We start from the raw sequence: 15,741 nt of genomic DNA, 5'->3' as shown, positions 1-15,741 counted from the left end.
TCCTATGAAGAAATCAGTACAGTATAGCGGGCATTTCCTACTAGTGTACATGTCTTGTATACATCAACGAGTTTTCGAATGTACAAAAGAATATTATTTTTTAAATTGTATTCAATATGATCTTGTACCAGTTTTTTGAACTGTTATTCTAGTGTTTTCTTTACACATCAACGTTTTATCTGTTTGGAAAAAAATATAACTAAGCTTGTTTATACAAACCTTAATACAGCAATTTGTAAAGCCATGGTTATAAGGCTTGAATGATCTTTTTGTTAGGTGTATAATTAAGTATGGCTTTTGTGTTATGGGAAACGTGCTCACGATAAACTATTATTTGATAGCTTCTAATCGTTTGCCAAAAAAATTGTCTATTATTCCTTGCTCTACATACTTCGAGGTTATGCCACCTTAAACTGTAGTTTATGAATGTTATCATAATTTGGTTATCTTTAACTTCAAAAATGTTAATATGCTTCGTAATGTTAGCTAAGTGTTATTAAAAACACTATAAATGTCAACATACGAGATCGAATGGTTCGAGTGTTCTTATAGTTTAAGATTTTTATAAAAGGGTTTCATGCATTTAAAAAAACATGCCCACATTCGTAAATCGTATGTTTTACATTATTATCTAATACAATTATGAATAAAATGCGGTCATACATATGTTTTTCAACACTTCAGGAAGACAATGGATTGTTTGGCGACAAATCATATCCTTTGATATTAAGGAATTAAAGAAGAACACATTATCCAATTATTAAAGATGGCTACCAATTCAAATGTATTCACCGACAAGGAGACCAATAACTGGTTCAAGGCGTGCATAGCACTTAATGTGACGAAGGAAGGATTGACTAACTTTGTGGACAAAGAAATAAAAAAGGTCCATAATGCTATTGGGAGAAGTTGTGGGAATTGCTTGACCGAGAATTTGGTTAAATGTCCAACTAAAGGAACATGTAAACAGTTTGCAAATTGCAACTTCCATAATTCAATAACGAAACGAACCAGACAATGTCCCCGCAATCTGTGTAATTCGGTTATGAAAAACATCATCACCCAACATAGATACAATGGACCTTCTTGGATCAACACCAACGCGAAACAATGGTCGACCAATCACTGGCAAATCGCCAAATGTTTTTTCCCACCGGATGGATATATTAATGTTTCGTCAGTACAAGCAACGGACTTCAATGGTGTCATCAGCGTGCTTCTTAACTGCAAACACTTTGACAATTGTTTTTCGTTTACCATCGCACCGAAAGAACCGGCACCGAAATGCGTTTTAACACAGGTGATGATCATTACAATATACACACATCTCAACGAGTTTCTAATGTGCCAATAACACTATTTAGATGATGCTTGCTATCATTGTTTTCATAAATCTGTGATTGTTAGTCCATGTATCATCCATAAGCCTCTAGTATAAGTGACTATTTGTTTACGTGTATTTATACAGGCCCGTGAATTAGGCCGAACTATTCGTCACACACCCGACTGCAAAGTCACAGACGCTGAACTAGTTGACTACCTACATACATTGGACACGCTTCTGGCTGATCCAAAGTTTTTAGCACAGGATCCTGCTGCTACATTGGCCAGAACTAAACTAGCGAATGTAAATATATATATTTTTATCCCTTATTTACTTTCTTTTGCGTATTTTCCTATGCTATCCTTGTTTAAATACAAATAGTCATTGTAACTATCTTTAGAGATAAAAAAAGTAGTCACCCGAAAAGATTTCATGGTACTGACGTTTCGACATAATATACGTTTCAAAATTTGGAAAGCAATGTTAACTACACGGTTTTGCTTTTTATTATTGTTTATCATGCAATGAACTTGTTGTCATCGGACTTTTGTCGAAGTTATAATTTTCCTCTTGTCTAAATTAATGGTCTTTTCCGAGTAACTAAGTTGATATGTTATTATATACAGATCTTTATCCCAACCACTCAAATTGCTATCTTATGATGACCCGATATATTGGTATCTTCAAAATGACAGCCATTAACATTTAAATATGTAAACGATCTATTTAGTAAAAACTTCCATTTTAGTCAAATAGACCGGTTCTTCACTGTATGAGACTAGGTTTTCTCTACGTCTGTCTTGCTGTGTGGCTGTCTGTCCGACAATCTGTCCGAAAATTTGTCGGTAAAACTGTCTCCTTCGAAAAATAAGAAAAGAACTAAGAATGTTTTGATAACACTTGGAATACATGCACTTGAATTATCTTGAAACATGGTTTATACATAAAAACAATTTCATTATATGTCGACGTCTGGTCAATATATTAAAAAATAGGGAAAAAACCTGATGAATCAAATTGAAATGTAATATGGTACAATTACAAAAATGGCGCTATAGAGATCACGAATATCTTGGAATGACAATAATACCCATCCCACCCTTACACAAAACCAGCTTACATGTTGTTTCAATATATTTTTGCATTAAGGTACATACCAAAAACAAGAGACGGGAAGCATTTATGCTGATATACACACATTGGAATGTACAATTACAAAGTAATAATCTGGTCACGTTTTAAGTATTACAATTCCTAAAGTAGGTCTTGAGAAAATAATTCAACGATCATCTGTTGGTCAAAACAGTCCCTAGTTAAAGTATGAAAAAGAATTTCAGAGAACAGGACACTGTGACATTGAATTGTGAGCTGTTGACTTAAAAAGACCAAGTAACCATCATATCAAAATTACAACGTTCTTTAGATATTGCACTAAGCGAAATGGCGCACGGTCAGACCGACCATGAGCCATATCGACCGACCGATAGGTCTAATGAATGACAAATTTATTGATCGCTGTCGCAGTGTTTCTTTTAAAAAAAGACAAACATTGATCAACACTTTAAACGACAATAAGTTACGTCACCAAAATGAACAAATAATATTTTATACGCGTGTTTGCTTTATTTAATAGGTTAGAAACACAGCATTTTTTACATCGGGTGTTATTTCGTCAATATAGGCATGCGATTAAACGTGTTTTTTCTTGCGTTTTAATTAAATATAATTCGAATTTATATTTAGTTACAGAAGGACGGAGTTATCTTAACTAAGGCTGAATTCGATGAATATTTGAAAGAGCTGCATCGATTACTGATAAAGGCACAACAGACCGGTGAACAGATTTCCCTTGCAAAAGAATCTGTGTTGCAAGAGATTTCTACATACATGAATGTACATACGACGGATGGCTTACTTGAGATAGAAAAGAAGACACATGAGGCCATACAACGGATTGGTAAAGAAGTAATAAAACAGACAACTGCAAACTACGAACAAGCTTCACAAGGTATTATGTGGTGCTTTTGTATACAATAAATTTATATGTATTTTATTGGTAAAATGTTTGCTTTCCAGGAAATGGACTCCGATATATTTTGCTTTAACAAATAGATCAGCAAAACAAACTAAAACTGTATACAAAGATCGACCGACCAAACGATAAACAGACCGTCAAACAGTTCTACTTCTAATATACATAATGATATATTATGCCTTGCTATAATAAGACTGTATGCGGTATTTCTCTCTGATTTCAGAATTTGCACGGCGTATTAAGCGTTTCTACGCTGAGAATTTAATGCACGTGCCGGTTTCACCATTGTTACCAAGCTGCGATAAAGATCTACGAGAAATGTATGTAACTCCAATAATATACAGAATAGAACAACTTCAAGATGGTTCACGCAAGAAAACCGATCAAATTTACACATACAAAGACATAATCTGCCAAGAGGATATGTCTATTCGAAGAGTATTCTTACAAGGCGAGCCCGGCACAGGTAAATCTACATTTGCTGCAAAATTGGTTCTAGACTGGTGTTCAGAGCTTCCTCAATCAAAAGACCCATATGAACAAGACGCCGAATTTGACGATGTTACATCACTGCATGAATTCAAATTCGTTTTTCACATCGCGTTAAGAAATTCAATTGATCAGCGTGAGATAGAGACGATGATTAAAGATCAAATTATAGACATGATATATGCGAAAGAAGATCGTTCAGACGCCTGCAAACTTGTTCAACAAATATTTGAAAAAGAAAAATGCCTTTTGGTTCAAGATGGTCTTGACGATTGGGTCGATTCAAAAGGCAAAGTTGCTCAACCGATAATGATACCTCATGGTAATCAATGTACAATATTTATCACAACTCGGCCGTGGAAAATGTCTGATGATCGGATTAAAGACTCACAAATTGATGGTCTGGTTGAACTAGACGGAGTAAATGACCCTTTCAAGCTAAGTGAACGGATTATGGGTTGTCTCGTGTTTGATGAGTTAGAAGGTAAACACGATGAATTCAAAACTCACATAATGAAAACATGTGGATTAAAGGAATTGATAACTTCACCAATGATGGTTGCATTACTTGTATGCTCGTGGCTAGATGGAATACACTTGAAAGGATCCTTGTGTGAAATATACAGCATTCTGATCGATAGTCTTATTAAAAAGGCAAGCAATATAACTGGTTATTTTCATCCGCCACCAGTCAAGTGTTTTAAAGACACAAACTATATACAACCAAACATTGCATTTATACAAGCTCTTTCAAAAACAGCTTTTGCATTACTGTTTTCGGATGCAAAGGAAAGCTCGATAGTGTTTAGCGAAAATATTTTGTTATCATATGTGTCAAACGAACACAAAAACTTTGCTCTCAAAGCTGGTATTTTATTGGAAAGAAAAACATCAGGGTTTACTAAACGATCAATCACGTGCTCATTCATCCATAAGACTTTACAAGAATTTCTAGCTGCTTACCATATCGCAAGAAATGAAAAGATGATCGATGATGTAATTTTCAGGTACCTTAACGCATTTTCTGACGCGTTTCTCGAAATATCTCAGGTATTTGTCTTTTTATGTGGATTAAACATTAAAGCAGCGAACCAACTTTCATGTTTAATAAATCAGAAAACCAAAGCAATTGGTCCAGATACTGATGTAAGTCGCAAACTACAACACATGGTGATCAATGGATACGAAGAAGCAAATGCCAACCAATATACGCACAAAGACATATGTTTACAACTTACTCACTTTTATTTTGACTATACAGTGAACAAAGATCAAAACGCCTTATCGTGCATCATGGAAGCAAATGCATCACGTGTTCTGTCATTGGGCGTTGCTGATCGAGCAGAAACATCGGCACAGGCTTGTGTGCTAAGAGACGCACACGTATTGAGTAAGCTAATAAAATCGGTTTGCAAATGTCTAAAATATTTGTATTTAGATGTAGACATTGTTGAAAAAAAAATGGACCTATCGTCTTGCCGCAAATTAGAAACTGTATGTGTCAATGGAGCTGTGAATCTGTCCCGGGGTTGTTTTTTAACACTTACGGATCTAAAACACCTTACACTTACACTGTGTTGCACGTGGAATCGATTAGACCTTTCATCCTGTCAACATTTAAGAACATTAGATCTCAGTGGACCAGGAACCTTATTACCTACCGCACTAAACAGCCTAAAGAGACTTGAACATCTTACGCTATCCTGCGCGTGTGTTGGTCTGGACTTGTCACATTGCCACGAAATTGAAACAATTGAACTCAGAGGAGAGATCACCTTGCAACCGAAAACCCTATCTAAACTAACTAAACTAACAAGTATTGTTTTATATCGAACGAACAAAATATTTTTAAAAAATTATAAAACTCCTGAAAAATTTACACTACCACTTGCGCCATCTATCAAGCATTTAAAACTTGTACACTGCAACCTGCAATCCGATGTGCTTTGTCATTTGTTTGACACCTTGTCGATGTTTGATCGCAATGTGACATGCACGCTTTATGCGCTTATAATTTTTGAAAAGGATCAGGAAAGGATCAGACACACAGGGAATCAAACTTATAAGGCGTGTATTCATTTGATATGTGATGAAGACAGTTTTTTTTTATACGAGGCACTGGAAAACATGAGGATTCGGAGTCTGAGTCTGGAGAGCGTGAACGATTTGTCAATATTTCAAGAAACAATAAAAACAATCACGGGTTTGGAAAAGCTTCGCATTGTTGTCAACACATTCGCAATTGTCAACACATGCACAAAAGCCGGGTTTGAGCTGCCCCTTTCGGTAAACCATATGCTACTGGTATTCCTATCTTTGACGCCGTCAGGGCTTCAAGTGCAGTTGGATAAACTCAAAGAAGGAACACAAAATTGTTTGGATGTTGTATTAATGTTTGGCTGTGAAGGTCCATTGGACCAGTATAAAAATATTCTAACCCAGCTTGAGGCATTCACAAATGTACACTTTGAGAAGTATGAAATACTTGATAGAAGGAATATTCACAGTTATAAAACTGATGTTACCGATGATGATGCAGAGAAAAACGATTTGAGGAATTTGGAGGATGATAGCAAAGAGGACACGAACTTCATCCGTAAAGTGCGGTTCCAAGCTGAGAAAATAATAAAGATAGCATTACATTTTAATTAAGATTTTTACTTGAACTATATCATTTATATAACAGTAAGCCTCTACTGCATGTGGACAGTTAGATCCACGAATTCACTGTTTCCAACGAACAATTACTCCATAAGAAACTTTCAATATCTTGGAGAAATAAGTGATAATATTACACTATTTATTTACTTTAACATGTATGTATTGATGATCGATTCCATTCATTTTTAATTCCTAAATTTAGTTGTCAACTGGATATATGCACTGCAAAAATCACCAAATTTTGAGTTTTATAATTCAATGTATGTATTTGATGAGACGATTACTTGTTGAATTTATTTTGGTATGTACTGGTGTTGGATAATTCAAAATTTGTGTGCTTTATTTTCCAATTCAGAGAACTGTTTTTTTTAATAAACATATTTGCCAGTGTATATTGTTTAATGGTGGGATATTTAAATGTATATGTAATAAAGGGATTTGTGTTGATTTTTTTAGAAGGCGCTTTTTGCAAAGTTGTGCCTTTAATTGCCTTTTTCTAGGTTCCGATATTTTATATCCAGTTTCTTGAAAGCAGTTTTTGTGATTATGATGTACTCTTCGAGATTTTGGCAAATAGAAACATATAATGTATTGTCTGCCTGTCCCTACGGCTGCGTTTACATATGTGTGTGTGTTTATATATATATATATATATATATATATATATATATATATATATATATATATATATATGTATATATATATATATATATATATATATATATATATATATCGTTGTTTGTTGAATAATAAGAATTTCACTCTTGCCAAGAGTGGTTATTACATCTTCTTATATAAATATGATCGGATTTTCATCAAGCTTTTGAGGTCGGCATCATTCTCGTCAAGAGAATGGTCCAACTAAAATACTGTTCTGATTACTGTGACCGTTTCAAATCGACGAGTTAACTGATCTCGCTGCATTCACACACGTGCGATGATTGATAATGTATCATGCCGTTGGATAACTTACAAGGTATCATATAACAAACTGTTTGTACATGTACGATTCATATTTCTTTACACGCATTTTACTCGTATTTTGTTTATGCATCAAAGTTTTCCCACATCTCTTTTGCTGTATTTGTGTATTTTTTAAATATAATTTTTCATTGCTCATTCGAAGATATTCACAAGTTAATAATATAGAATCAAATACATCATATTATGATATGAAGGTATGAAATCTCATATATTTCATTTAGGAAACATTAAACGTATGTACCTCGAAATGTTTCAATGAGGTAATGACGCCTCTGTTAATTGCACTGGACTCAACAATAAGTGTTTGGCGGAAGGATATACTGTGAATACAAAATATAAACAAGTGCAATAAAATCAGAGATGATTTAATATAATTATGAAGTTTATTACAAAGTGTGTACCATACTTAATATTGTTAAGCATCATGCTTATTTCCTTACTGTTATATGGATTTTATAGCGTGCGACATGGTTGTTGCGCGTGACACGTCGTCAAGATATCATGGTCATGTGTACCAATGCATTTCGTAATTCTATTATGAACAATCAAGTTATGGACAGGGCATGTTCACAATGAACCAAATTTATTTGTCAAAATAATTATTTATTCTGAGTATTTATTGTTTTACTTTTTTAGCATCTACTTGAAAAAAAAAGAATATGGAAATAACTGTTTTTTATGTATTTATTAATATGTTCATGAACTTTATTCAAGATTTCAAAAGCTGAAAAATTACTTTAAATATTACAACTAAAATAAAAATAAGTACCTACCTACCATATCTCGTGATTTAACCTGATGAAAACACATTCGAAATTATTAAACCGTCATACAATAACTTATTCTGTGAGTTACTTAAGCATAATGGTTATGATATGTATTATACTTTAATTGATACTTTCTCCAGCAGAGATTATATAAGAACAGAACATAACATAACAGAACAAATCGTTAACATAACGTCATAGTTTGTTGACGAATAATCCACATCTTTTGTCTTGTAGAATATAATGCATCATTTTATGTGACATGATTTATAATAAAAAATCTTAATGCAATTGTTTTGAAACGTCCACAAAGTCGTACAACTCCATTCACTTCATGCAAAACTCATTTACATTTGATATGCACCGTTTGTGTAATTTATTTGAATTATTTGCCAATTTATCCCGCGATAGTATTTATGGCTTTAATTTTGTATACAGAGATCCCCGTACAATGATCTTTCTATAATGTTTTTAAGTCTGGCCTTTCATTTGAAGGAACACAAGTGCACTTGACTGAGACCAGGCAAACGGCCTGTGCACTGTGGCCGTAACGTTAATAGTAAAAAGTAGGTTTTTCTACTTTTGAAATATGTGACTTGTATGACTTGTATGACTTGTTAGTCACTAAAGAAATAACCCTTATTAAGATTATTACATGCTTGTTATATACGCTTGTAAAATAATCATTATATTTGGTATTGTGCGGATGAGTTGTCCTTATATTTGCACCGATATGTAAAGTCAATGATGCAAGAAGAAAACATACATTATCTTTGCTAAATTTGAAGCTAATATCAGCTCTTTAGATTCATGTGTAATGTTGTTAAAGTATTTGATGACTTAATAATCGAGTGTGTTAAAGGTTCATTTTCAGAGATTTAAAAGTTGAGTAACTTCATAATTTTATTAACTTTAAACTTTCAAACCGAGGCCGTTCAAGGGGTGCGTACCAAAATTGTGTGTTTAGTTAGAGAGTCTTTAGGTGTGTTTCAGATGCCACTTAAACCATGTTGTTACACATAATAATTTGACTTATTTTGCTTTACAATATAAAAATGTATGTCGCACTGTTTGATAACAATGACAATGTTTATGATTTTTTCAAGTTCTCAATAAATCACAAAATCACACGAAAGGCTTCTTTTTATCATTGAGCATTTCAGTTAATTAAGTAAAGGACCACAGAGGTGTGTATGATAAAACTGCAATACTGCTGCAGCTTCTGAAGTTTCACTTCTTCATATTGCAATGACTGATGTTACGTTTGTATATGACATGCACTATTCAATGCGTTAACATAATAGGTCAGAGTCCGGATTTAAGCAATGAAATTATCAAAATGTTTAAACCATCAACGAACATAAAGGTATTTTAGTTAATAACATACATCAATTTATGACACTAAAACTAAAAATCAACTTTAAACAGACAACAATTACATAATTGACAATTGGGAATATTATTTTTAGTTTACTGTGTGCGACGCGTACTCGTGCAACAAACGTTTACTGCATCTACAACTAGAGTATCAAAATAGCAGCTAAAACTTAACTCCGGGTCGACTGGTTGTTATTATAAAACACATACTAGAAAACAACACTCAGTAGAGCAGCCTTTAATATTCCGTTCACTAGCAAATGATAAAACAATCCTCAATACACCGGACATAATAAGATTTGATCAATAGCCAGCTATTAATAAAATGGAAATAGCTGGAAGTTGGAAATATTATTGACTATTATAGCATTTGAAAAAAAAAGCGTTCGATTCACATTTTTTCGACACAAGTTTAAAATCTTCAAAAACTTACTTGAATTAGCGAGGACCAGAAAGTTGTTCGTGAGCCTTTGTGAGCGTCTGTTACCTATGTATGTCGCTAAGGACATATTATTTAACCATGCATATGTGGTTAGTGTCTAATTCTTGTATTTGTATACACTAGTCTTAGAATACTTGTCATGTCAAAGTCCACGGAGTGGTTACCACTCTATCTAAAATCATTTAAAAAATGGTAACCAAATTCCTGAATTAGTATTCAATTTCACGGAAAGGTATCTAAGAAACATAAATACCATACAAACTCTAAGGGTCTGGTATTTTCAATTGATCTTTCAATAATTTCCTGCTTTGACTTTGTTATAGGCAACCTCTGTGTCTGATATCTTTACCAATGTTCAGTAAATAAGGAGCTTATTAAATTAAAAAGTGTAAAGCACTAAAATTCTGTTTATGGTGGATATTACTCCCATTCAAGAATCACTTATTGGAAGAATATTATCATTTTCAGAATGGGATCCAAACTTTCGAAAGCAGCTCGAAACACGACTGGAACAAAAGTGTCATTCACAACACCGGGTGCTATGACGCCATCTATCGGACAGGATTCATCTACAAAACCTGATGATATGGTGCCACCTATCGGACAGGACTCATCCACAAAACCTGACGCTATGGCACGACCGCACGAATATATTTCAGAAATGGCAGGCGTAAAGGCGAAGAACCGAATTTCTGCATTATTTGCTTTACAATATAAAAATGTATGTCGCACTGTTTGATAACAATGACAATGTTTATGATTTTTTCAAGTTCTCAATAAATCACAAAATCACACGAAAGGCTTCTTTTTATCATTGAGCATTTCAGTTAATTAAGTAAAGGACCACAGAGGTGTGTATGATAAAACTGCAATACTGCTGCAGCTTCTGAAGTTTCACTTCTTCATATTGCAATGACTGATGTTACGTTTGTATATGACATGCACTATTCAATGCGTTAACATAATAGGTCAGAGTCCGGATTTAAGCAATGAAACTATCAAAATGTTTAAACCATCAACGAACATAAAGGTATTTTAGTTAATAACATACATCAATTTATGACACTAAAACTAAAAATCAACTTTAAACAGACAACAATTACATAATTGACAATTGGGAATATTATTTTTAGTTTACTGTGTGCGACGCGTACTCGTGCAACAAACGTTTACTGCATCTACAACTAGAGTATCAAAATAGCAGCTAAAACTAAACTCCGGGTCGACTGGTTGTTATTATAAAACACATACTAGAAAACAACACTCAGTAGAGCAGCCTTTAATATTCCGTTCACTAGCAAATGATAAAACAATCCTCAATACACCGGACATAATAAGATTTGATCAATAGCCAGCTATTAATAAAATGGAAATAGCTGGAAGTTGGAAATATTATTGACTATTATAGCATTTGAAAAAAAAAGCGTTCGATTCACATTTTTTCGACACAAGTTTAAAATCTTCAAAAACTTACTTGAATTAGCGAGGACCAGAAAGTTGTTCGTGAGCCTTTGTGAGCGTCTGTTACCTATGTATGTCGCTAAGGACATATTATTTAACCATGCATATGTGGTTAGTGTCTAATTCTTGTATTTGTATACACTAGTCTTAGAATACTTGTCATGTCAAAGTCCACGGAGTGGTTACCACTCTATCTAAAATCATTTAAAAAATGGTAACCAAATTCCTGAATTAGTATTCAATTTCACGGAAAGGTATCTAAGAAACATAAATACCATACAAACTCTAAGGGTCTGGTATTTTCAATTGATCTTTCAATAATTTCCTGCTTTGACTTTGTTATAGGCAACCTCTGTGTCTGATATCTTTACCAATGTTCAGTAAATAAGGAGCTTATTAAATTAAAAAGTGTAAAGCACTAAAATTCTGTTTATGGTGGATATTACTCCCATTCAAGAATCACTTATTGGAAGAATATTATCATTTTCAGAATGGGATCCAAACTTTCGAAAGCAGCTCGAAACACGACTGGAACAAAAGTGTCATTCACAACACCGGGTGCTATGACGCCATCTATCGGACAGGATTCATCTACAAAACCTGATGATATGGTGCCACCTATCGGACAGGACTCATCCACAAAACCTGACGCTATGGCACGACCGCACGAATATATTTCAGAAATGGCAGGCGTAAAGGCGAAGAACCGAATTTCTGCAGCAACACGAAATGATGTGACACCACCACATGTAAAGGATTCGGAAATGGCAGACATAGAGGCCAAGAATTCCATAGCTGCTGCCACACGAGATGGTGTTCGTGAACTCCTCGCCAAAGTAAAAGCGATTAAGCATGATCTTGAGTTGTTTGAAATTAATGCCAAGGGATCGATTGATTCAGGTTCCATTGCTATTATAAACGAGCTCAACGTAAGGGCGCATCAAATATTGGGCGATATTGAATCGGTAGGAATTGATGAACAGGAGAAAATTACTTCCATCGCAGTGGATGTGAGACGGGAACTTGAGGCCAACTTTATTTCTATTTAAGAGGCTATGTAAAGAGTCGGGATTGATGAACAGGAGGGAATTACTCACATCACAGAGGATGTGAGACGGGAACTTGAGGCTAACTTTATTTCTATTAAAGAGGCTATCGAAAGTGTCGGGATTAAGGCCAATAACTCTATTGATTACGCCACCGAAAGTGGTGTGCGGAAACTCGAATTGATAACGGAAGAACACATGAAAACAATATATACACTGAATGAAAAAGAATATTGTGTTCATGCATAAATGTTTTAATACACAATTTGGAATACAATACTAAGCGATGTGTGTGCAGTGCTTAAGAGGATTCATTTTTCTTCCACAGTTTTAGAGTTACTGCCCTTTGTGAACTTCAATTGTATCTGGAGCGCATAAACAGTACGGTTTTTAACATTTAAACTTCAGATAGATAGATCTCACTGTGAGGAATGGCAATTTAAAAGAAACATAACTATTTTATTTATTCATTATGAGTATTTGACATTTTTTATAGTAATAATACGTCAATAGGGTGCGGAGCATATCCAAAAAATATAACAGGTTACAACTTGAATCTTTAAATGTAAAAGTATTAATGAACGAGATAGGTATATAGTTCTCGTATTATTCAATAAAGTATTTAACGAATATGATATTTTTTAAACGCACATTATTGTTAATGCCTATATATTGATTATGGACAAAACATGTACAAACTCGATATTTGATTTTAATACAATTGATTCTGTTAGTGCAATTAAGTTCGAACTTGTTCGTGGTTTTCCAGCATACGTTATATATCCAGAAAATATGCATTTATTTATTAAGATGTTAACTAACAAGGAGTACCTGATTGTGGATCTTGCAATATTTTAAATCATGTTGTTTGAATGGTTTCAAAAATGTTGCGAGCGATGATGAATCATTACGGCAAAACACTCAGTCACATTTCAACCTCGCCATTTAATGACTGGGTTCAAGCACGTTTAGATGACATTTACATGCCACCCAATGTGCAGCTTATGAAACAAGACAAGAGGTCATTTATGAAAACTGGTTCACAAATTACGGAATACAGAAATGTGTTTCTGACGGATGGTAAACTAAGCCGACATACGTTTATTAAAGGGGAAGCGGGTTCTGGGAAATCCACTTTCCTTGCCAAGTCAGTTATGGACTGGTGTAGTGCTAATAAAACAAAATCCGTCGAAGAGGTGCCCACGGCTCAACTTAAAAGTGCCGATCGTGATTCACGAGTACAACTCACTCAATTCTTTAAAGATATATCGACTCCTAAATCTTTTAATTTCATATTCCATGTTACTTTAAGGGATTCGGTTCGTCAATTTGAAATTTTAGAGATGATTAAACAACAAATAATTGACACCATTTACAGAAAAGACGATCGCGAGAATGCTTATAAACTACTGAATGAGATCATGAAACGTGAACGGTGTTTGATTCTACTGGATGGTCTAGATGAGTGGACCGGTACTGGAAGTCATTGCCTGCCGGCATTGGCTGCATCTTTCAGCCTGTGCGATATTTTGATTACAACTCGACCTTGGAAAATTACACAAAAATGCCCGACCCAAAAATTGACACGTTGCTGCAATTAAAAGGGGTTAACGAGCCTTTTGAGGTGAGCAAAAGACTTTTGGCTTGTATAGGTGATTATAAGGAAAGCAAGTATTTGGACAATAAACAATCTCAATTTGAATCGTACGTATTTAAAAACGGCTTGTATGAATTACTGATCTCACCAATGATGTTGTCGTTGATTGTGCAGTCATGGGTAGAAGGGACTTAACTGAAGGGATCTAGGTGTGAAATATACAGCCTCATGCTGGAAAGTCTTCTTAAGAAGGCGGACATTGAAACGAGTGAATTTTATCGACCGCCCTTTCGTTGCTTCACATGTACGCAATATATAAAACCTAATACTGAACACGCGGATCGTTTGGCTGAAGCGGCATTTTATTTATTATTTTCAGATCAACGGGAAAATTCACTGGTGTTTAGCATTACAGAATTAAAAAATTCTAATTTCAAGTTACATGAACAGGAACGATTGGACTTTGCATTGAAATCCGGTATTTTATCGGCAACACGAAAGGGATTTTTAGTACGATCATCTTCAGCATTTTCTTTTATCCATAAAAGCTTGCAAGAATTCCTTGCTGCTTATCCTATCGCCCGTAATACCCATCTCAATCTCATTGATGAGGTCATTTCCGGATATCTTCACCGTCACAAGGGTGCATGTCTCGACATGTCCAAGGTGTTCATCTTTCTTTGTGGACTGGACATCATGGCTGCTAATAAGCTTTCTGGCATGATGGACGAACGCAATAATGCTCGTGTAAAATCAAGGTTTAATGATGAGCTTAGTGACATCATAATACGAGGATATATGGAAGCTGTTGCCAATTCGCACACAAGCATTGCCCTGACACTTAGTCACCTCGAGTGCGACTGTTACAATATGAAGGACGCTAATAGTGTCTGGAAAATGAACACGTTCAATCTGCTGTCCTTGAGCGTACGCAGATACTTAACCGACAGAGATAGTCCTGTTCCGGACATAGATAGTTCACCTGCTAATGTCGAGTCTCCATCCCATATTGAGTTTAACCTGTCATCGTGCCACATGCTAAAATAATTATGTCTGATAGGGAACGTCTTTTGGCTCAAGGGTAAGTATACAATCCATTTAATTCGTATCCCCTTTCAAGATAGGGGACATACAGCTTTGTAATAAACGACATCTACTTTACCATGGGTAGACTTTCATCTCCTCAACCGTATTATAGACTTTCAGTACGATTCTCAAAAATGCTCATTGAGTGATTCTCTTTGAAAGTTGTCAAAATCGTCCCGGTCCACTGCTGGTCGATAACAGTTTGTTCAAATCGTGCACCTCGGGTAATTTTATTTATCTTTCATATACACTTTTTAAATGAAAAAACAATGAATAATTCCTTTTCTGAAACAAAAAGACTCAGTGATGTTATGTGATATGTAACACTTTTAATGGTCCACCGGCACGATTGTAAAAATTATCTCACTGGGGTCTGAAACGGCCACGTTCAAGGGATCACGTGATTGTGATATTATTGTATTGTAAGAGAGCTCTAAGAATCATTATCCCTGAAACTGCATGTATTTGAAAT

General features: G+C 34.7%; 1 protein-coding gene across 1 annotated transcript; it reads left to right on the top strand.

Moving 5' to 3' along the window:
• The first annotated feature begins 689 nt into the window (after positions 1-689).
• Positions 690-6,889, top strand: LOC127875418 (uncharacterized). The gene is made up of 4 exons (XM_052420477.1): positions 690-1,300; positions 1,469-1,627; positions 3,068-3,332; positions 3,583-6,889. The coding sequence occupies exons 1-4, from the start codon at positions 767-769 to the stop codon at positions 6,498-6,500; spliced, it is 3,876 nt and encodes a 1,291-aa protein (XP_052276437.1). The 5' UTR covers positions 690-766; the 3' UTR covers positions 6,501-6,889.
• Positions 6,890-15,741: the final 8,852 nt, after the last annotated feature.

Source organism: Dreissena polymorpha, chromosome 3, assembly GCF_020536995.1.
Source record: "Dreissena polymorpha isolate Duluth1 chromosome 3, UMN_Dpol_1.0, whole genome shotgun sequence".
Taxonomy (NCBI): domain Eukaryota; kingdom Metazoa; phylum Mollusca; class Bivalvia; order Myida; family Dreissenidae; genus Dreissena; species Dreissena polymorpha.
The sequence above is the reverse complement of the archived record's forward strand: the minus strand, read 5'-3'. Positions and strand labels throughout refer to the sequence as shown.